Source organism: Microtus pennsylvanicus, chromosome 3 (genome assembly GCF_037038515.1).
Source record: "Microtus pennsylvanicus isolate mMicPen1 chromosome 3, mMicPen1.hap1, whole genome shotgun sequence".
NCBI classification, from domain to species: Eukaryota; Metazoa; Chordata; class Mammalia; order Rodentia; family Cricetidae; genus Microtus; species Microtus pennsylvanicus.
The window spans coordinates 130,898,934-130,922,938 of NC_134581.1; the positions used below are offsets into that span (position 1 = coordinate 130,898,934).

General features: G+C 42.9%; 1 protein-coding gene across 4 annotated transcripts in view; it reads left to right on the forward strand.

The window, feature by feature from the left end:
- Positions 1–24,005, forward strand: part of Tmem245 (transmembrane protein 245) — a 77,081-nt gene that overhangs the window by 46,762 nt on the left and 6,314 nt on the right. For all 4 annotated transcript variants that reach the window (XM_075967180.1, XM_075967181.1, XM_075967182.1 and 1 more), the window contains 5 exons: positions 4,739–4,861; positions 4,998–5,143; positions 14,436–14,536; positions 16,432–16,606; positions 19,727–19,921. In XM_075967180.1, the coding sequence (XP_075823295.1) occupies positions 4,739–4,861; positions 4,998–5,143; positions 14,436–14,536; positions 16,432–16,606; positions 19,727–19,921 (740 nt within the window). The remainder of the gene's footprint in view (positions 1–4,738; positions 4,862–4,997; positions 5,144–14,435; positions 14,537–16,431; positions 16,607–19,726; positions 19,922–24,005) is intronic.

Genomic DNA, 24,005 nt, shown 5'->3' on the forward strand with positions numbered 1-24,005 from the left:
AGATGTTTCTTTTACCCTTGTATGCTTTGGTACTATAAATTGGTTATTCAGGATATTGGTTTGTTCATAACTGTATACTTTCAAAATACTGAAAGTTTATTGAACAATATTATAAATCACATTCTTGAGGTATACCCACCTCTCTCTCCAGAACGAAAGAGCTTTTAAAAATAGCCTATTCAAATTCCTAAAAGTATGAATTTGTTTTTAAAAGGGGGAGTTCAGATGTTGTGTTCAGCGGAAGCTCTCTGTGTTGCTCTTTATTGCTGCTGCATTTTGGAGGACGGGTCCACCTGGTAGCACGTCTTTTGCATGTCTCATAGACCTGCTGTCCAGTGAGAAGGCTGCCGTGCCCAGTCCCCACTCACTCACAGCCGTGCCTTTTCTCGGAGCTGACCGTCTCCTCAGAGTCCATCTCTTCTGGCAGCTTTTACTTGGGTTCTGGGGATCCACTGAGCCGTCTCCCTGGGATCCCTAGATTTTGACAAGTGCCACCCAGATGTTTTATAAATATTTTCCAATTTATTATCCTAGAATTCCTGGGGAGCTGATGAAATTGCTCTTGTCGTAGTAACAGATTCAGTGACAGTAAAGCGGTTAACATTGCATCCAGTTTTTCTTTTCTCTGCCTCAGGGGCCAGCATGTTGGGTAGCATGCTGTGATCTTCCAGAACAGGTTTCCACCTCAGGAAAGCTCTGGGTCTCATTTCACACTTTTCTATCTTTGTTTTATCCTTTGCTTTGTTTGGTTTTGTTTTGATTTTTTTTTTTTTTGAAGCGTGGTCTCCTTTGTAGCCCTTGCTGGCTTCTTGATCAAAGAGATCTGCCCACCTATGCCTCCAGAGTGCTAGGATCAAAGGTTTACTCTACACACGTTCCTCAGTTCCCCCTAGAGTGTTTCAGAACACATGGAGGTTCCTCTACATTCAGATCCTCCTAGGTCATTGTTTTCACCCTTATTTGGTACTTGAGGATATTTTACTGTTTTCAGTTGTGGTGCTCAGTCTTTCTGAATGAATGGAATTTTAAAGATATATTTATTTTTAGTGTATGTGTGAGTGTTTTCCCTGCCTGTATGTATGCAGTGTCTGTGGAAGTCAGGAGAAGACATCAGATCCTTTGGAACCGGAGTTACAGATGGTTATGAGCCACCATGTGGGTGCTTTGAACCGAATCTGGGTCAATGGTGGTTTTTTTTGTTTGTTTTGTTGTTTGTTTGTTTTTAGACAGTGTTTCTCTGTGTAAGAGCTCTGGCTGTCCTAGAACTCACTTTGTAGACCAGATTAGCCTAGAACTTAGAGATCTGCCTACTTCTGCCTCCCAAGTGCTGGCATTAAAGGTATGTGCTACCACTACCCTGCTTCAGTGGTCTTAATCACTGAGCCATTTCTCCATGTCCTCCAACTGATTTTAAATTCTTTATCACTACTTTAGAATATAACCTCATGTTGTATTGTCAACTAAACTAATGAAAAGAGGCATATTACAGCTTGCCTTTATTGCTTTTGTGCTTAAAAGAACAATGGTAGAGCTGAGATGGTATATTGAGGCCTCCTGGTGCAATTCTCTTCCTAGAAGATGAACCAGAAAAGGTCAGTGGAGCTCATGTAGCCCATATCTCTGGGCTTCTAGATTGACAGGGAAATAACTTCATTTTTGCAGGAGAGAGGTTGTTCAGGTAGGATTTCTATTGCTATGAAGTGACACCATAGCCACAGCAACTCTTTTTTTAAAAAGTACATTTATATACAATCTTTTATTTTTTTAAATTTATTTGTTTTATGTGCATTGGTGTTTTTGCTTACATGTATGTGTGAGGGTGTCAGATCTTGGAGTTACAGACAGTTGTGAGCTGCCATGTGTGTGCTGGGAATTTGATCCAGGTTCTCTGGAAGAACACTCAGTGCTCTTAACCACTAGTAATTACTCCAGTCTCCGATCATGGCAACTCTTTTTTTTTTTAAATATTTATTTTAAAGCCGGGCAGTGGTGGCGCACGCCTTTAATCCCAGCACTCGGGAGGCAGAGGCAGGCGGATCTCCATGAGTTCGAGACCAGCCTGGTCTACAGAGCTAGTTCCAGGACAGGCTCCAAAACCACAGAGAAACCCTGCCTTGAAAAAATAAAATAAAATATTTATTTTATTTATTTATTATGTATACAATATCTTGTCTGTGTGTATGCCTGCAGGCCGGAAGAGGGCACCAGACCTCTTTACAGATGGTTGTGAGCCACCATGTGGTTGCTGGGAATTGAACTCAGGACCTTTGGAAGAGCAGGCAATGATCTTAACCTCTGAGCCATCTCTCCAGCCCCCATGGCAACTCTTATAAAAGAAAACATTTCATTGGAACTGCCTTACAATTTCAAAGGTTTAGTCCATTATCATCATGGCAGGACATGATGCAGACAGAGATGGTACTGGAGAAGTAGCTGGGAGTTCTATATCTTGATCCATAGGCAACAGGAAGTGAGCTGTGTATCATACTGAGCATAGCTTGAGCAAAGGAGACCTCAAAGCCCACCCTCATAATGATACACTTTCTCCAACAAGGGCATACCCTCTTTACCAAAGCCACACCTTCTAATAGTGCCACTCCCTGTGGGGGCCATTTTCTTTTAAACCACCACAGAGATATTCTCTTATTTTGACCCCTGCATCCCTACAGTATTCTGTTTTTCGGCTTCTTGGGTTCCATAGCAGGTGAGCTCAGAAATACCCGAGAAGCCATATAAGAGGCCAAGGGTGATTGGATGACAGTGGACTCAGAGAGAGGCAGCAAAGCAGGAGGCTGCTGAGCCAGGCTCCGTGTTAATTCTAATTGCCTTCTGTGACCAAGTTGCTTAACTGCTTGTGAGTCTCCTCTGGGCTTACACTTCATGGCCAGGAACTCGGTTCTAGGCATCTTTTTGGTTATGTTGCCCCTGTTGATTAAATTAATGTTTGCCATTTTTTAGTTGGGATGCACTTTTGCTTCTATAAATCTGTTGCATTTTTCTGAGTTTTGTGGGCTTTCTTACTGATCCTGCCTTTACTGATACCCTCCTTTCCAACCCTGGTGATTAAACTAAAATTCTCCTTTGATGATTGAGTTAACACCCCAGAACTGTCCTCTCTGGCTTTAGTTGATCCCCTTTCAAGTAAAAAGGTTGCTGGGTTGTTGGTGGAGACTGCCGTTCTACTATTGCTGTATTCATTTAATTTTTTAAGAATTACAGGAGGATGTTTTCTATTTCTGTGACTCAGAAACTATGTAAATTTTTTTGATTAAAAATTCCAGAGTGACTGAGGCTCCCAAAAGAATGCTTGCCAAATTAAAAATACAGACATTGTTTCTTAGAATCAGTGGCTTTGTTCATTCATTCTTTATCCCACAAGGTCAAACAGTTAATCGTGCATATTTTTGTAGGCATAACGAAGCATTTTCAAGATTTTTTTGTAAGGAGTTTTTGTAAATGAAGCCTGTCTGTTGAATTCTCTTATGAAGACTCAGCTGAGGCTTGCAAGACATTCTGAGAACAACAGACTGTCTTTTATAAATGGTGTATGGAGGTGGGAGAGGAATGGATAGGCCTCACATGGACTGCAGGCCTCCCATGGATTGCATGCCATACCTTGAACGTGTGGCAGGTCCAGAGCTGCTCTCTTCAAAAGGCACCAAAGTGGAATGCAGGTATCAGGGTTTCCTTCCTGGCTGTAGCAAGCCTCTGTGATTGAGTTCATGTCTGTACAGTTGAGATAAAGCCCTGCCCTCACAGCGCTGAGCATCCAGCACTTGAACAGAACATGTCTTCTTGACCATTTTGTTTTTATCAGTTGTAAGAATCCACTTGGGAAGAATTAAACAGACATTATAAGGGGCTTTAGTTGATAAAGGGGCAAGAAACGGAAACATGGAGGTGTGATAGGATAGCGACATCACCCTTCAGTCATATTTTACATCTAACCCATGCACCACCCTCTTGACTATGGGTTCTCGGGAGCTTGTAGGGACTTGGTGAACTGAGTCATCTCCATCTGTCCCAGGAAATGCTCTGCCATTGATCCTGTGTGTTCATTATTTCCATTGCGATTTCAAGTCATTGGAATAATACATTATATTCATAGTTCAATCTGAGTTGGCAGTGATAAGGGTAGAGAATAGACAGCTAGTTTAATGAGTGACCTGCACTTGTAACCCTCCAAAATAAACAGAACCATGGAGGGTGTGCTCACATATTCTTCTGTAGACATGCATATGTGTTCTGTGTATAATGTAAAATGTATAAAAATTCTGTGTTTTAAAAACAGAGTAAGAGAAGCTGGGCATGGTGGTGCACACCTTTAATCCAGCACTCATGAGGCAGAGGCAGGTGAATCTCTCTGAGTTCGAGGTCAGCATGGTCTGCAAAGCAAGTTCCAAGGACTGTTAAACAGAGAAATTCTGCCTTGAAAAACCAAACCAAAACAAACATACATAACCCAGCATAATAGAAAAAAATATAATGAAATGTCTCTGATAGTTGCTTTAGTATTTGAAGTATTATTTGGAGTGGATTCACTTAACTACTTAGCCATTTTCTTTACTATTGAACGTAGATGTTTCTGGGTGCTTTTTCTCTACCTTTGAGGTAAGTATCAGTTTCCTGCCTCTTCCATTATGACTAATAAGGGAGACAGTGCACTAATAGCACACTGGATGGCTGGAGCTGCTCCCTTCATGAGGTTTAGTTCTAACGCAGCTGTTCTCTCCATCAGATCTTGGAGTCCCTGTGGATTGTTATGAGCCGGAATGTGAGCCTGCTGTTTACCACGGTTACCACGCTGCTGACCATCCTCTTCTACAGTGGCACTGCCCTTCTCAACTTCGTGCTGTCCCTGGTATGTACATCTAGAGAGCGCACACTGTATTTCCTTACACATCACAGCGTTTTTCTGGGCTCTGCATTTGTGCATGTGTGTCTTCTGTAGGTTCCCAAATGTGATCTTTTAGGAGATACTGTCCTTTGTTTTGCAGATAATTTTCCTGACCACACTGTTTTATCTGTTAAGTTCCAGTGATGAGTACTACAAGCCAGTGAAGTGGGTGATAAGCCTGACACCACTGTCTCAGCCAGGCCCTTCTTCTAATATTATTGGCCAGTCTGTGGAAGAAGCCATCAGGTAGGGACAAGGCTTTTGCTGTTCTTACTCCTTTCGTAAGCTTTCCATGACATCCCAGTTACCTGCCTTGCATTTCATAGGAATATTCAGTGTTCAACTAGTGAAGGATGTTGGTGTTTTCAGGACCCTGTTCTCAATTTCAGAGGGTGCTAGAACTAGAAGCAGGGCCTGTGCTTTGAGGAGACATTCCAAAACTAGTTTGCCCCTCACTCTGCTGCCTGTGGGTACAGATGGGCTTTCCATAAACAGGCTCTCTGTCTGGATTCCAGCTTCATGTCACTTGCTCAGGAGAACCCCCTCCCCGATCTTTCACCACACAGTCTTCACCTCCTTGGGACCCTTTTCTGTTCTCAGGAGTGCTGGCTTGGATCTGTTTTGAGGGCATATGACCCTGCTGCTTCTCTTTTTGTTCGAAGCTGTGCTCTCTGCAGGGATAAGGTGGTTATTAGAAACGCACTGTTTAGTCATCTCTAAGTCTCTGCACTGTATCTGGACAAAAACTTCCATGAAGCATGTTTCTAGAGTCTGTGTATTACAGGTTCAGTTTCTAACTGAGATTCTTCCCCTTCTACACCCCTTGGTCCTTCTCTTTTCCTCTATTTCTGGTAGGGTTTTGCCCTTTTGCAACCTTGACCTCTTTAGCTCCTTCTTTGTCCTTGTCTCATTGCCTAGTTAGAGACACTGTATTCTTATTTTTGTGGATACCTAACTGTTTAAAGTAAATAATTGTGCCACCCATCAGACCCTTCTTTCTACTAAGGACTGGACAAGCAATTATGAAAAATGTAGTTCATTCTGCAAATGCTCAGCAACACCAGGTCATTAGCTGTGCGGCCTTAGACTCAGTTACACATGGAACCTCTGGCATTTCTGTTTCTGTATACGTCCAAAAGGTGCCGTTGTTTGGAACTAGTCATCCAAGAAACTTAAATGACCGGGCAGTCCTTTCTGTGTTCTCCTGGCTACCGCTCCTCCGTATTCATGGAACAGCTAGGGAGATAATCACTCTGTTCTTCAGAACCCTCAGTTACATTCTAGAAAAGCATGTGCACTCCTAAAGTAGCTCATGTCTAGAAATTCTGCCGTTTTCTTCTCATTCCTACTTGTGAAGCCTGGGGGAGGTCTTTATCAATATTTTCTTCTTGGACTGAATTGGGTGTCATCTGGCCTTTTTTTTTTTTTTTGATTGTTAGAAGTCCAATGCACTATTATCACCCGTCTTTGCATGTTCATGAGGAACACCATCATATAAGATTCCATTTGGGAGTATATTATCTAACACTGGAACTTCCAAAGTGATTGCTGTTAGTGGAATAGTTTTAACATCCCTTTCATGTCTCTGTGACCTCTGGCATTCTTACTGGATAAATAAAATGATGAAAATTGCAACAATAGGTTATCTTTTATTTATCCACTTTTTAAAAAGTTTTTTGCAAATACTCTTCTCCCAAAAGGAAAAAAAATAAATAAAACAAAAAAAACCCCTCCTCTCTTCCCAGTAGCATAAAGCCACTAAAATTGCCTTTTCAAATTTGGGCTGGTGCCAGTCCTTCCATCCGTATGACTGAGGCCAAGGTGTATGGGAAGACCTATGCATTGCCAGGAAGCCCACTGGTCTAAAGACCAGTGCTCCAGCTTCCCACTGGAGCCTTTCTTGGTACCCTTGTTCTCACAGAAGCTTTACCTTTCTCAGATTACAATTCTGGAATGTTCTTACGGTGCTTTCTCAAAGTGAGCAACTGACTGACACTGAGTTGCTTAACTTTACACAAGACACTTCTGTACTCTTCTTACCCCAATCTCCCTCTCTCTCTTTTTTTTTTAGACTGCTTTGTCACCCAGGCTGGCTTTGAACTTGAACTTGATATCCTCTGCTCTCTCTCTCTCTCTCTCTCTCTTTTTCATGAGTACCATGCCAGGTCTCATCATTTAATATGGGGAGAGGAAGGAGTTTAGTATCAGCTCTATGATCCTGTTGGGTCTGAAAGCTAATAGGTGGGCTTAAATCTCAGACAGCCACTTCTCAGCTGTGGCCGAGTGGGCTTTCCAGGCTCCAGCCCTCTGCTTATACAAAGACTCAACACGTTCAGCCTCTGCACTCTGCATGGGCTCCTCTCAAGCCCTCTTCGTGGGGGGGGGGGGGGGGGAGATGTCAGTGATCCTTATTTAAGAGCCTGAGGAAGAATTTTCATTCTGAAGGATTGTTTAAGTAGTAATATGATTCTTTGAGGATGAAGATAAAGAAGAAGAAGAATAGGGAAAAAAAAATAGGAAAATTTGCAGTGTATTCTGTAAGTGTTTAGTGACACCAATTTTATAAATAAGTTGCTCATCAGTGTATGGTCAAGTGAACATTCATTAAATTATTTTTGTATGATCCTTTAATGAATCACATGTGGAATGAGATGGGGGCTTACTGCATGATCAGGCAGAAGTGTGTCCCTGGAGCTTTGTGCTCTGAGCTGTGTGGTTTCATTTGTGCTCACTGTGGCCTTGACATTTTGAACTTTATTATTTTAAGTCTAAATCCACATCCTTCCAAATTGAGGGCCCTTGCCATTGAAATTTCATCCCATCTCAGGGTGTTTGAGTTAGTAGCATGCATCCTGGTTCCCACATTTTCCTCCCGAGCAGCATGCTGTCTCCGAATGCACACTCCACCCTCTCCCTGGTGCTCCCATTCTGCCTGCTCTGGTGGGGGTATTGCACATGACTAAGTTGCATGTTGTCACGGCCTTAGTGCAATTTAGTGTGTGTGATATTTTCACGTGAGTGCATGCACACGGCTGTGGCTATTGCTTGCTGGGATTACAGCTTTTTCGTGCTGGAGGGTGGAACTCCTGGTGATGAATTAATTAAATGTGAGAATATATGTTCTGAAAGATTTAACTCTGAAAATGGATTCTACTTCTTCCCCAATTCTGAAAAATTGAAAGTGTTATTTTTAAAAAGTCAGTGTTGTTCCTTAAGAAAATTGAATGAATTGTTGACTGAATGAAATTCTTACAGATTTAAGGGTGTAAATAATACTCATTTAGAGTACAATGTGCAACAATAAATATAAAGGTTTATTTACTTACTTGCCTACTTATGTATTTATTTTGTTTGCTTGTTTGTCCATCCATTTATTTATTTATCTATTTGAGGAAGAGTTTCTGTGAGCAGCTCTGACTGCTATGGAACTTGTTCTGTAGACCAGACTGGCCTCAAACTCACAGAGATCCGCCTGCCTCTGAGTACTGGGATAAAAGTGTGTACCATTAACCTCTGGCTAAAGTTATTTTTTTTTAAGTGTTTTTAAGCTGGATTTGGTGGCACGTGCTTGCAATTCTATCATTTGGGAGGCTGAGGCAGGAGGATTGTTGTAAGTTCTATGCCAGTTTGAGCTACTTAGTGATTTTAGATTAGTTTGAGCTATATAGCAAGACCAAAGAAAATCTCCAAAAAAAAAAGTGTGTGGAATATTTTTATTTGTTTGAGATGCCATAGCATTGAAATAAAGAGACAAAATTTCCTATGCATATTTGGGGAACTAAATTATCTGGAGCAAATTATGCCTCAACTAAGCGATTAAAGGTTAGTGTAATTTACTTGAATGTTTAACTTTATAGGAAAATAATTCTAAAATCTTTGTCTTTTATGTAGTTTTTCATTGTGATACTTGTTACATTTGTTTTATTGAGCTTAAAAGTTTTGGGTACAGATGTCTACTATTAAGTAGTTGAAACCCTTTAAAAATTTTAAGCATTAATCATTCATAGGATACAGAATGTACATTAATAAGTATTAATGATATAAAAGTTCTGAATGAATATTTGTCGTGACCACCAGAGACTTCCTTTGGTGTCCAGAGTTGGCCGCTTCTGTCTATGACTCAGCTGTTCCTCGTGTAAGCTCTGCCTCCCTGGACTGCTCAGTAGCATTTGGGGCCACGTGCACAGCTATGACCTTGACTCTCCCACTAGAAATCTGTTGTTGCTGGGTTTCTGTGCATTGACTGGAGCTGGTCTCTGGGGCAGGTGAACCAGGAGAGGGGGAAAGAGGACGTAATGGAAGAGAGGTCAGGTGCACAGGTGCAAACAAGGAGATAGTGGGCATTTGCTTCCTGACTTCTGTCCTAAAGAAGGTACTGCAGTAAAACAAGAAGGAAGTTTTGGATTTCCCTCTTAACCTCTACAGTATATGTTTATCCTGTAGTTTATAACATTGCCTCTTAAATATAATTGTATATATTCTGCTTGAAATGTTTTGTGAGATCAGCCGAGTTGGACAAATGGGTCTGATAGACTACATTCAGGATTTCATCAAACCTTCAATTTGTTAGAACTAAAATTTTTGTTTCATAGTATAGGAATTGGAAGAAATGGTGGTATAGCCGATCGGGGAGCTGGTGCTGTCCCCATTCAGAATGGTCCATGCTGTCTCTTGCTCTCATGGTCTCTTCACTAGCTTATTGTCCATTTGAGGCACACTGTAGTGTATTGAGGGTGGAGTCCCGTGGGTGAATGGTAGCCTAGGTGGAGTACCCTTACGTGGATGTTTCCTGGGGACAGGGTAGTTTGGTGCTCTTCTGTTTGGTCTTTAGAGAGAAAGGTGGGAGGAATGTACAGAAAGGCAGAGTAAGTGGGGTCTGGTTTTGGACTCAACTCATTTTCTGTTTGTTTTCTCAAGCCGTGTGCTTCCTACTTGTCTGTGGCAAGTGTCACTGTGTGTCCGGTCATGGCATTTCTGAGCTGTGCTTTGTCACTTGGCAGCTTGTCAGGCTTCATCTCTTCAAGAGCTGGCTGACTGATCAGCCTTGTCCTGTCTGTCTCTTCCGGGTTTAGAAAAATGACGAGTTCCTGTTGGTAGGAATGGGAGCGGGCTCACAGCTGAGTCAGTGTGTGAACGAAGCATGAAACCCACACCTTCAGTGTCACTCGGCACAAACGTTCTTGGGGCTGTTATGGAAAAACAAAGGTGCAGAGGAAAGGAAGGCTGGCTGTGTACAACTTTAGAACTTATGTCCTGCCTTTGAGAAACCAGGTAGAGAGCGGAACCTGAGCTGTGGTGTCAGTGGGTGTGGGGCCAGGGGTCATCTGTCAGTCTGTAGTGACGGAAAGACTGAGTAAGGGAAGGGGTCTGGTTAGAAAAGACACCTCTACCGCTGATGTCCGTTTCTTCTTTCATTGCTAACTGAACTGTCAGAAGAGGGGAGAAGAGCTTCCAGCATATTCTGTATTTGGTTCTTGTCACTTGCTGAGTGCTAGGAAAGCCTAGAGACACAATTAAAGAACTAATTTCCATAATACTTGAAAAATCACCAGGGATAAAATAGTTCCAGAAGGTTGAGCAGAAACAACTCTGCCTAAAACAGGCTCAAGTCAGAAGGAAACAGGGAGCACATGCTTGTTAGGGTAGTGATCGTGACCTGAGGTCTTTGGTCATGGTGAGCAGTCTTAAAGGGAATGCCTGTTGGCACCTTGATTTCATACAGCACAGATGTTACACACTGTGGTTAAAAAATGCCACAAGTCTGAGTCTGGTGAATTTTGAACATGATAGGGTGATGTGTATCATACTGTTTTTCCTTGATAACAAGGTAGGTTAGCACACTGCTGGCTATCCAAAAAAGATGTGGATTAATTGGCACCAGTGAGAGAATGAAGTAGCTTTTCATTATAAACTTTGTTCCCACAATGATGAAACTATATTCTGCTAGCACATTTGACTGTATTGTGCACGATTGTCTGCAGCTCATTAGTTCGTACCAGATGAACTTTTCTTTGACTAGGAGAGCAAATTATGTCAGATTTTGAGTGTATGCGCGCACACGCATGTGCCTTACACATGTTCTTCACAGGTTCTACTATTCAGCCACATTCCCTCATGTTTATGAAACGGGTTTTATCGTATAATAGATGTCCATGTGCAGCTGTAGGTTGCACTGACTGTGCTGTCTGGTCATTGGTGGCTACTGTAGTGGTTTAGTTGTAGATGCATCCTAACTGCTTTTAAATGCTGGGGATTGAACCCAGGGCCTCACTTGCTAGGTGAGTGGTCTACCCCTGAGCTATACCCCCACCTCTCAGCTTCCGAATCTGGGTGGTGAGTGTAAGCTCAGTATTACAGGTTCTTGTTCATATAATCTTTACAGTTTAAATAGTAAAGTTGTATTCGCCTCCTATTGATGATAGTATACCAAATTATCACGAACTGAGTATTTAAAAAAGAGAAAACCCGTTTTCTAGCTTGGGCAGCCAGAAGTCTTAAGATGAAGATAGGAGCAGGGCTGTGGTCTTCCTGGGTGGTGTAAAGGAGATTGGAGTACGTTTTTAGAGTGTGCTGCGAGGCTGCTTTTTAATGTACGTGTGCCAGGTCACAAGCCATGCCGTCCAGGCAGGAGCTTATCTTGTTCCTCAGTGGTACTAGAATATGCTTGGGAACTGTGAGCAGTGTGCAGTGCAGATACTTAGGATCTACAGATTAGCTGAAAGTTGCTGTAGTGACTGTTGCATACAACCCCAGTTCAGGGTGGAAGGAAGAAGCCTGTGCTTGTCACACAAGTGGTCTGTTTCAGGGTGAGCTGGTGTTGGGGCCTCAGTGAGCTACTTTACTATGCATCCTTGGTGCCGACTTAATTTTACTGTGAAGACTTGTAATGTATGGCCACACCCACACTTCTCACTAATTCTGGACAAGTTCTCTGGCCCTGCCCTCACCCTAGCAGTTGATGTGGTTCTTCCCCTCTCTGACTCCTGCCCCAAAATGATTCCATCCGCTCTTTGGCTGATTGGTCGTTGTCCTGTGGTCTGCTGAGGATACAGCCTGTTTTCTCTTCCTCTCCGTGCTTGTCTCTTGAGGGTGCTTTTCCCTTCATGTAATTAGACTGCTGTGCCTTGTGCCTACTAAGCCTTGTCTGCTATTTCAGCTCCTCCCAGATGTTTCCATCGTTCTTTTGACTTCCCTTTCCAGACCAGACATCCTCCCTTCCTTTATTTTCTCCTTAACCAGGTTTCATTGACGCTGTGAGGAATGTGGTGTGAGGTGGAACCTGTAGTGGTTCCCATGGTGGGCCAAGACAGATAGGCCAGATAGACAAAGCTTGAGTGCACAGTTTATTGAGAAAGGGGTAAAGGGAAGGGAAAAGAGAGAGAAAAACAGAGAGAAAGATTTGGAGTGGGCAGAGTTTGTCTCTTAAAGGGACTTTGCACCTGCGTACAATTAGGGTACTGCTTGCCATGTGTAGAAGGGTGACTGCACTGTGCCAGGTTCAAGGGGCAGAGCCAAAGTGTACCTGGGTGCTAACATTCCTCCCCGCTCCTCCCCCCTCCTCCTCCCCTTCCCCCTCCTCCCCCTCTTCCTCCTCCTCCTCCTCCTCCTCCTCCTCCTCCTCCTCCTCCTCCTCCTCCTCCTCCTCCTCCCCCTTCTCCCCCTCCTCCCCCTCTTCCTCCTTCTCCCCCTCCTCCTCCTCCTCCTTTTCTTTTTTTGTTAAAAAGGTGAATAGTTAGGAATGGCAGGTTAAGGGAATGAGGGTGTCAAGTTCTCAAGACTGCTTCCTGCTGACCTGTTGGGCGTCAGCCATCTTTGGGGGAACCTGAGAACACATCCTAGGTAGCTGGTTGTTTCGCTGCAGTGCTTAGAGAGCTGGATCCAAACTGAGAGGTTGTGGAGGAATGTTTTACCTAGAGTCCTCCAGCTTCACTGTAACTGGTTAAAACTTGACAGGTTTTTTATGTTTGTTAGCTTTTGTTAATTTAAAATAGATTTCTATAACCTTAATATTTTTTTTTTATCAGACATCACTGTTCTTTCCCTATCATTTCTTTTTTCTTGGGACTCTTCAGTTTCTTTGTTTTCTGTGGGTGTCTCCCCTCTTTCTTTCTGATATATTTGCATCTGAGTCGTTGTTCTGAGAATCGCAGCACACATTCTTGGGTGATGCACTGGTAAAGGTGGCAGTGACTTTGATACCATGTCTCAGCATCCAAGTAGATGGCAGTCACTTGAGTGCAGAGCTGGCCTTGGCTCCTGCTGTGTGCAGTCACCTGTGCTGCCCTCATCCTCTCTTGCAGTGACAGCTTCACCCTCAGAGCCCTGGCCTCTGCGGTTTATGGTCCCTGAGGTTATTGTGGCTGCTGCCTTTTCCACACAGGGCCGCGGAAATGAAGCACCCTCACGTACCATACGATGATTTAATTGCAGGATATACGCCTATTTTCACTCCTTGAATGTTCCTGCCTGGTTAGAGTTTATAGTCATGCATCTCCCCAGATGACATGAATTATTTGATACCAGAAGTTACTTTGTAGGTTTTGTTGAAATGTATGAAAATATCGTTAGAAGGAAAAAAAAATGCCAGAGTATAAGATTACTCCCCACTCCTCTTTGGCCCTCCCCTCCTCCTCCTGTTGCTTTCCCTGCTCTTCCCCCATTGCCCTCCTCCTTCCCCTTCTGCTCCTCTTTTCCTTCCATGCTGAGTCTTGAACCCAGGACCTGGAGTGTGCTGAACATTGTTCCACTATGGGGCTATACTCTCAGCCTCACTTGTTCTTTCTGGTTGTGGACTGGATGGATGCAGCTTTCTAAGGGTTTCTTAGACCTTAATTCTGTCTTTAGACACATGCTATTTATACCCAGGAAAAACCTGCTTCAGAAGTAGAAAATTGGGCTGGGCCGTAGTGGTAGCACACCTTTAATCCCAGCACTTGGGAGGCAGAGACAGGTGGATCTCTGTGAGTTTGATGCCAGTCTGGTCTACAAGAGCTAGTTCCAGGAGAGGCACTAAAGCTACAGAGAAACAAACAAACAAACAAACAAAACCCTGAAAAACTACAAAAAAGAAAAAAGAAGTAGAAAGTTAGCTAGGCAGTCTTTAACCCCAGCACTCAGGAAGCAGAGGCAAGTGGATCTCTGAGTTCGGGACCAGACTTGTCTACAGAACTGATTCTAAGACAGCCAGGAATACACAGAGAAGCCCTGTCTTAAAAAGAAAGAAGGGAGAAGAACTGGAAAGTTGGGCCTGGGGTTGTAGCTCAGTTGAATGCTTGTGTAGCATGCACAAGGCCCTGAATTTGACACCCCGCAGAAGTTGTTTTAGGATGTGTTGTTTTGCATGTCTTCTCATTAGGGAGCTGTGTGAACAGCAGCTTATACACAGCTTCCAATGCTGTGCTGAGTAAATAGTATTCTCAGAGATGAGTTGTTGCCAGATTTGGAATAACGGGACCAAAGATCCAGAGGTGAGGATTTTTCTAAACCGAAATATGATGCTGGAGTTATTTACCTTTTCCTTTTTCTTTGGGTCTTCTAGAGGGGTATTTGATGCTTCCCTCAAAATGGCTGGCTTCTATGGATTGTACACCTGGCTGACACACACCATATTCGGCATCAATATTGTCTTCATACCATCAGGTAACGACCATATGCAGAATTTCCTGACTGTCTCGTTAAGGAAAGGTCGACTTTATATTAGAGCTGCCCTCTTCCTCAGAGCGAAGATACCTAGCCTGGCGGTGTATAGCCCCAGCATCTGGAACTGTACCCTTTGCGTAGAAAGCCTTTTGCAAGTGCTTGAGGAAATGTCCTAGCAATTTGCCCAACATTGGGCACATAGTTGGCACTCAACCAATTAATTGAACTAATTGGCAGGCAGTGAGCAGTTTGTTGTCTCATGTCTTTGCTCCATGAGGGCTACCTTCTCAGGGGCAGGCTGAATGCGTCTGGGTGAATAGAAGCAGCTGTGCCTGTTGTGATCTGTCCTGAGCGCAGCACCTTCATTCTGCAAGCACCACACAGGCAGAGGGCAGGCTGGTTCTCTATTCTTTGTTGGTTCAGAACCCGTTCCACTTTTGTCTTCTGTGTTTGTCATTGTTTCTTTAAGTATCTCTTCCTGCCTTCCACATTTGCCTCTGCTGTAACTTTTTTTACTTTAGTTCATTTCTCCCTCCTTATGTCCCCACAATTCATTCATGCTTTCTCCCAGTTGACTGTCTAGTAACCCACACTCTGATTGTTCTGCACCCTGAGACCACACGGAGCTATTGAGGTAGGCAATATATTGATGAAAGGTGATATATGGATGAAAACCAGTTTTTCAAGGTCACCTGAATGGTTAATGGTTGGATCAGAACAAGAACCACATCTGAAGGGAGCCAAAGAGAGGAGAGTACTTGGAATGGAGTGAGCTTGAAGTAAAGTCCTTTACTTACAGGGCTTTGTTGTATTAGTTACCTTTTTCTTTCTTTCCTTCCTTTCTTTCTTTCCTTAGTGGCAAATTAAAGAATAAGAATTCAACCAGAGATTTAGATTGACTTGAGTGTCAGGACATTTTGGTGAATGTTCTACGAGTATATTTATAGGACTGGATTTTAGCCATAGGACAGTAAGATTTAACATTTAAGAATAGCATAAACTAGGGGCTAGAGAGATGGCTCTGAGCTTAAGAGCACTGGCTGCTCTTCCAGAGGACCTGGGTTCAATTTCCCAGCACCCATGTAGCAGTTCACAGCTGTCTGTAAGTTCAGTTTCAGGGGATCTGATGCCCACACACAGACACAACAACATTACACAGAAAAAAATTAAAATATTTAGAAAAGAAAAGAACATTAGAAAAATTGATAACAACTTTCAAAATGAGTTGTTAGCTGGGCAGTGGTGGTGCATGCCTTTAATCCCAGCACTGAGGAGGCAGAGGCAGGTAGATCTCTGAGTTCAAGGACAACCTGATCTACAGTGAGTTCCAGGACAGCCAGGGCCACACAGAGAAACTGTCCTGACGCCCCCCCCCCCCCCATAGTGAACTGTTATTTAACTAGAAAGATCAGTTAAACCAGCTCTACCAGCCCTCTAAAACTGAATCTTGTATTCTCTTACTTGTTTGGGTGGATTTTTTTTTTTTTCCATAACAGGATTTCTCTGTGTACCCTGGCTGTCCTGAAACTCACTCTCTAGACCAGGCTGGCCTCAGACTCACAGAGATCTGCCTGCCTCTGCCTTCTGTATGCTGGGATCAAAGGTGTGAGCCACCAATGTCTGGCTTTTTTGGTGGCTTTTTAAAAGATGATTATTTTTATTTTTTGTGTGTGGATGTATTTCCACCACATGTGTGCAGTGCCTGCAGAGACCAAAGCATGTCGTATCTGGAACAGGAGTTAGCAGTGACTTTGATTGCCCTGTGGATTCTGGGAACCAAACTTGGGCCTCCAGCTGCAATGGGCTGTTTTTAGGGAGGGAGAGCCAGTGCCTGGGTTCTACTGCTTTGTTGCTGTTTTGCCAGTGACTTTGCTTTTCTTTTACTCTTGTATTAGCTTTGGCAGCAATCCTTGGAGCAGTGCCATTCCTGGGGACGTACTGGGCCGCAGTACCTGCAGTCCTAGACTTGTGGCTGACACAAGGGCTAGGGTGTAAGGCCATCTTGCTCCTGGTCTTCCATCTCTTGCCGACATACTTCGTAGACACTGCAATTTACTCTGACATATCAGGGTAAGCATTCTCAAGTTCTTGCTAAGTCATAGAGTGTTTAGTTTTGGGAAGAGATGGGGAAGGACTAGTGGAAGAATTTTTCATTTGGGTAGCCTTTTGTGATTTCTCTGACAGTGAAATTTGTATGTAGTATAATACTGCTATAATAGGGGTATGATTGTTAAATAAGTATTTATAAAGTCACAAGTTAAGACAAAATTATGCATATGGTTTAATTTTTGTGGCATTTGGCCTAGGAGGGAAATATTACCAGAGATACCTAAAATATTTCAAATACAGCAGAGTTAGTAGATATTTTGGTGCTGCTTTGCCTTTGTAGAAAATGATTATGCAATTGTGCATCTGCAAATTCCAACCTAACGTGAGTTACAGTGTGTTCTAATGCCTGTGCTCTCTTCAGATCTATGTCTGTATGGACACGGCTTCAGCTTCAAACGCATCAAACTTTGCTGATACCATAAAGATCTATCCTGTGTTTTGGTCTCTGTATAGAGATTGCATCCCGTCCTCAATCAGGTTGTCACGTAGACATGTGTCCAGATTTCACATTGTTCATTATTGTCTCCGTCCCAACCAAGTGGATTTTCATCATTCTGACTTAAATTTCAGAATATGGCCTGTGAAACCCACCCAAACAGCTAATATATTTATTATCTTCATTTTTATAATGATTATTGTTTGGAGAAAGGAGCTCACTGTGTAGCTCAGATAGACCTCCCAATTCACAATCCTCCTGTCTCAACTTTCTAAGTTCTGTAGTTCCAGCTCGGACTCACATCTGGCCTCATTCGGTATCCTGTCAGTAAACAAAAGATCCAGTGAGGTTGAGTGCCTGTGGAGTGGGGATGGGGAGGAGGCATGGTGGTGCGCACCTTTAGTACCAGCTCTTAAAGATGCAGAGGCTGGTGGATGATCCTGTGAGTTCAAAGTCAGCCTGGGTTATCTAGCCAGTTTGAGGTCATCCAGGGCTCCATAGTGACACTCTGTCTCAAGAACAAAACCTAAAAGCCAACTGGACAGGGCCTCAGCTTCTAGAAACAGCTGTCTTCAGTTATTTTAAGTTTTCTGAAATTAAGTTGTATGGTGACTTATTTCTTCTCAAATAAATTAAAGTTGGAAATTAATGTAGAGCAGTGTAGAAGCCCCATTGAACCAGAGTGAAACAAAATAGGAAACTCCCAATCCTTCCCATGGGGGATTTATATGCCTACAGCTTGAGAGGGAAAAGCAAAAGTATCAGCCGGGGTCTGTGATCCTAGCGTTCAGGAATCAGAATCAAGACGATTGCCAGTTGCAGGCCCACTTGAGCTACATACCAAGATCCTGTCTCAGCATCAAATACAGAGCCTGGAGCTGTAGAATTGTCTCCATGGATAAGACTGTGTAGTCTTCTTCCAAGGGACTGGACTTTGGTTCCCAGCACCTACACTGGGCAGCTCACAACTGTTTGTATCTGCAGTTCTAGGGAATCCAAGTTCCTCTTCTCACATGCCGTCGTACAACACACACACACACACACACACACACACACACACACACACACACACACACACACACACGAATGTAAAAATTCTGAAACAAAACCAAAAACAAACCCAACAGAAACAAAGCCTGGCTTAGTGGTGCCCAGTTGTAATCCCAGCACTTGAGAGGCATAGGCAGGAAAGTAACCAAAAGTTCAAAGCCATTTGTTTTACATTGCAAGCTGCAGGTGAGTTAGGGCAACAGGATATGACACCCTGCCTCAAAACAGCCAACCATAGAATCAATACTGTGGTTTCAAAAATGAGGTCTAAACAGTATATGATTTATACTTATGTTCCATGTATTTAAACTTTGTTGTAAATTTTTTATATTAAGGGTTATAGTTATAATTTAAGATTTGTATGTAATTTTCTTATAAATATTTGATCAGTATTATTAGGAAATGAAAAGTTTAGTGTAAATTACATATGTATTTAGTAATTTATTTGTTATTTTTGTGCATTGGTGTTTTGCCTGTATGTATATCTGTGTGAGGGTGTCAGATCTTGGAGTTACAGACAGTTGTGAACTGTCATATGGGTGTTGGGAATTGAACCTGGGACCTCTGGGAGAGCAGTCAGTGCTCTTAACTGCTGAGCCATCTCTGCATCCCTAAATTATATTTTTAATTAAACTTTTATTTAAAAATCTTCCTTCCCCCACTCTAAGCCTTAAGAATGTCCGATAACAATTTTCTTCAAACATATTGGTTAGGGGAAGTCTACTTGACCTTTGTGGGCCACTGCTATGAATCTCTTTTTGAAAGAAGGAAGAGAGCTAAATTATGAACATCATGCTTTTGTTTCCTGAAGGCTGGCTGACCACAGTATGTGTTTGTAAACTGTAATATATTATCAAAATCCTTCCTATGTATTTAATTATTTACCCTCATTAAAATGTTCCACTCATTTGTGTTATTTAAAAACTCGAAACAAACAGACCGTGACCAGTTCTTCATCCCTCTTGCGTCAGTGGTCAGGGCTTATCTCTACTGTGCTGCTGTATCTGGCTCACTCCATCCCATCGTACCAGTGATGCCGTGATAAGCTTCAGACAGTTATGACTCCTGGGAAATAAAATCTTGGGCTTTGTTGACAGATGCCTTCCTTATGTGGCCCTTTATTACACCTGTGGTAACCGTGTTTTAGAAGGTTGCCAAAGGTCTAAACTGAGAATAGGCATATTGATGTTACTATTTTTACAGCTATAATTATGTTTTATTAAAGACGCCATAGTTAGTTAAATGCATGCTGAATTACGCTCACTTGTACTTGAAGTAACCTAGTGGGCATCTTAGGTCACCAGTCTTCAGCCAGCAGAAATCTTCAGGGAGCCATGTGGAATGTACAGACTACCTGATGACAGTGAGTCCTGTAAGAAAAGGCAGATGTCACTCATTGCTACATACGAAGAAAATCCTTGTTTCTCAATATCATTATACTGTTCTTGATTCTGCATTGACGTAATCCGAAGAAAGCTAGTAGTGCAATAAAACCTGAAATAGCAGGGAACTAACGTTGTATTGGAGAGTACTTGGGACTTACTCCACAGCTGGCGCGTGTTAGAAGTTGCATGAGCATGTGTTCTTTGTTCCAGAGGAGGCCATCCTTACCTGACTGGCTTAGCGGTGGCTGGCGGAGCTTATTACCTGGGCCTGGAAGGAGCGATCATTGGGCCCATACTTCTCTGCATACTTGTGGTTGCTTCCAATATCTACAGTGCCATGCTAGTGAGTCCTACGAATTCAGTGCCCACACCAAATCAGACACCTTGGCCTGCGCAGACTCAGAGGTGAGTTCAGTAGCATGGTGGCAACCACGGAGACATAGACATAAACATAGACTGCCCTGTCTCTGTTTTCAGTGATGACCTGCATCTAGACTCATCAGAGCACTCGTTAGCCATGCAACATAGTTCATCAGCCCTCAGGTTTTCCAGTGCATTCTCAACATCAGATATTCGACTTATTGATAGTCTGACTGTAGTCACTTCAGAATGGTTTTGAACACTGTCTAAAGTGTACTGTGTACTGTGCTTGAGGCGAGCCTTGTTTGGTCAGTGTTTCTACCTGTATTACTCACCAATCATTGTATTTTCTTTCACTCATTCTTTTTCATTGTTTTCTGGCATTCTGGTGTATGAATATAGCAGTCTCGTTTTTCAGTGTGGTATTGAAAGGCATTAGATAGCTGTCATTTTTGTTTGTTTGTTTGTTTTTCGAGACAGGGTTTCTCTGTGGCTTTGGAGCCTGTCCTGGAACTAGCTCTGTAGACCAGGCTGGTCTCGAACTCACAGAGATCTGCCTACCTCTGCCTCCCTAGTGCTGGGATTAAAGGCGTGCGCCACCATCTCCCGGCTGATAGCTGTCATTTTATGTCTGTTAAAAGACAGGATTCTGTTAGTTATATGGCGTGTATATCCTGGTGGTTGTGAATTATATTTCACTGGCTTGTATACCTAGAAGTGAAATGTCTACTGTGTATCAGATTTAGTGTTGAAAACTTGGAACATAACCCAGGTGCGTTGGCTCATGCCTGTGACCTCAGTGTTTGGGAGGCAGAGGTGGGCGGATTATCAGTTCAGCCTTATGACAGCAGCTCAGGCAGCATAGTAACACTGTTCTAGAATCAAACAGTGGTTACAAAATGGACTTTGTGTGTAAAGTTTGTGCCTATACAGCCTAGCAACAGTTTGAGAATAAAAAATTTTAAACTTCTAGACATTTTGTTATGTTTTCCAGCTTGTCTTCAGTGGGAAAGCAAGCTTTCTGTGTTATTGTATATTCTGGTGTATTTGAGTACTCCAACTGACAAGTCGGCTCTGACGGTCCACTTACACTTTTATATTACTGTGTAAAATCCTTTTAAAGTGTGGTCCTGTTCTTTTTGTTTTAAATTTCATATCTCTTGAATCGAACACAATGGTTCCTCAGAAGCCTATTGGAGCTAATAGTTTTGTTTTGGATTTTTTTTTTATTGTTGTTTGTTTGTTTGGAGACAGGATCTATGTCACTGTGTAGCCCTGGCTGGCCTGGAATTCAGAGATCCACCTGCCTCTAACCTCCAAATGCTAGGGTTAAAGGCGTGTGTCACTACACCCTCATTTAATGCACCCTTTTAATGATGGCTAAGAAAAGTCAGTTTCCTCAAAAAGAGTAGAACACAGAGACCTAGAGGACTGACAAAGGACTCATCAGCTGGGGCTGCCAACACTGGAACTAGACCTTTTCTTCCCCGTCCCTTTTCCTCTCCTGTCTTCTTCTCCCCTCCCTTCCCCTCTCCTTTCCTAGAGGCAGTCGCGCTGTGGCTCCCAGCATCACTTTGCTTTCTCATTTAATAGTGGGTGCTATAGCGGGTGTCTGCCTAGTGAAGGGTAGCTTCTTCAGAGCACCAGAGGGACAGTCACAGATGTTGTTAATGTTTTGCTGTTAATTTTTTGGGGGGGTCTTGTAATTATTTTTAATCTATAAAGCAAGAGTTATTTTGTTTGTTTGTTTGTTTATTTATTTATTTTTGGAATTTTAGAGACAGAGTTTCTCTGTAGCTTTTGGTTCCTGTCCTGGAACTAGCTCTTGTAGACCAGGCTGGCCTCGAACTCACAGAGATCCACCTGCCTCTGCCTCCCGAGTGCTGGGATTAAAGGCGTGTGTCACCACTGCCCGGCTAGCAAGAGTTATTTTAAGATGAAACAGAAGAAACCAAGAGTCCTGTTTCTCTTCTCCTGGAAGTCGGATGTTGTATCATCAAGTGGGGAGTTCTGGGAAAGACGATGCAGGGGTCCATAGATAACCACCGTTGTTTCCTTCATGCTTGTGGACGGTGCTTACTGTGAAAAACAGAGCTTTGACTTTTCCCTGTGCAAATGGTGTCAGGTAATGAAGGTGTTTGGGTTTTGGCTCATGTTAAAAGTGAGACACTGAAGCTGTCGCTGAGGTATTAAGGGCATGACTTAATACCGTGACAAGTCCATTGCCTGTGCAGCCCTCGATGGCTGTGATTTTTTTGGTCCTTTTTGTGGGGTGATTGAGTCCTCACAGATCATCAGCTCTGGTTGGAAGTAGCAAGCCCAGCTGCAGCCAGGAGCAGGGAAGGGCCAATGCACTGCTGGTGCAGAGATCTGCTGTAGACGTGGTACCCTGTGCCAGTACATAGCTCACTTGCATCTCTGCCTGTTGTTCCTAGTCCAAAAACTTTCCTGTCTCCAGAGAGAAGAAATTAATTTTTGCCAAGGAGTGGGGAGGAAGGGACAGATGCTTGGTATGGCAGACGGTGGGGGCGATGGAGGGCAAGGTGCTGTCTTGGACTTTCCTAGCAGATGAGCAGCGATTCATTGCTTAGCTCCACCCTCCCCTCTTGTAGTTAGCTCATGTTACCTACTTCTGAGCCTTATAGGGAATTTTGCTGGGTGAATTCAGGTTGTTTTAGGCTCCTTCTACTACTGGCCTGGAATTTCTGCTTTTCAGGAATGGCCGAGTCCCAGTGGTTGCCTGTTGGATTCTCCCCACCAACTCCCAGCTGTTCATGGGTGCTTGTTCTGGCATTCAGTGTTGGATGCACTGCTCCTGTAGTGCACAGTTTTAAATGGCTGTTTAAGTAGTAACACACATGACACTTGTAACATTTATTGAAACTTACTGTGTGCTGAATCCCATGATAAAAACTTTGTATGGTTTTTTTTTTTTTTTTTTTTTGAGGCAAGGTCTCTCTATGTAGCCCCAGTTGGCTGGAACTCACTGAGATCCACTCCTGAGTTCTGCAGATTAAAGGCATATACCAGGCCTCTGCAGATGTTCTGTTCTGAACCCATCAGTGCTTCTTCTGGTGCTTAGATGAAGAAGTTTAGAGACGTTAAGTTGCCCTTTGGTCACATAGTTCCAAGCATGCAAGCTGACCTGTTTCAGCTAATGTCTTTGTCTTTGTTTGCCCTAAATGCTCTGTGTCCCAGAACAGAGGAACCATGCGAAGCGCCTCCTTTTCTTGGCGAGGAGGCAGCATTGAATAGTAAATCACCAGGCTAACCACAGTCAGCCACAGTGTTAATCTTAGTTTGTACATCTTTGTCCTTCAGGCAGACTTTTCATTCATAAATGAGAGAAATGATCAGTTATGTTTCATTCAAACTTACAGATTTCTTTAAAACTTTTAAAGATGTCAAAGGATAAATTAATCTATAGAATTTTAGAAATGCTTATAGATTATTAGTTATAAAAACATTTTTCGGCGGTTTTCAAAATTACTACCTGAGTCCCTATTTGTTGGAGAAAGCTTTTAGCTGACTTCGTTTATCTTCAAATTTGAAAACACAAACTTGGACAACACTCTAAGAAATAGTTACATAAATCGCTATTTGCAGCAATGGTTCTGGCAACGGAGGGGAGTGCACTCCCACCCCCATGCACTCATGCATTGTTAGGACTCTAGTGGATAGAGATAGAGCCTGGGGATCTGCCAAATACAGTGCTCAGAAATATGGACAGTGTCACTATTGCTAAATGTCAGTACATAGATGGATGTAAATCTTTGTTGTTTGACCCTTTTAAAAAATGATAACAGAAGTATTTAAGGAGACTTTTGTTGCAGTGTTCAGTCTGTCACTGTGTTTTTGTATTCGTGGTAGATTTAGTCATACAACATGAAAACTTTCAAAGCCTTGGGCTCTATAGTTCTCGTGTTCTGAGGGCGGGAGGCCTAGGTCACTCACCGTTTTTGAGAGCGCCTCCAGACAGCTGAGCATCTGTGAGTGCAATGTCTCTTCTGCAACATTACCTGTGTTCCTCTTGACCTTGAAGGACTTTGTGCTTTGTACTAGAAGGTTAGGCTTCAGTTTATTCCTACTCTTCCGAATCCTGTGTGTCTGCATGGACTGAAAATGCTTA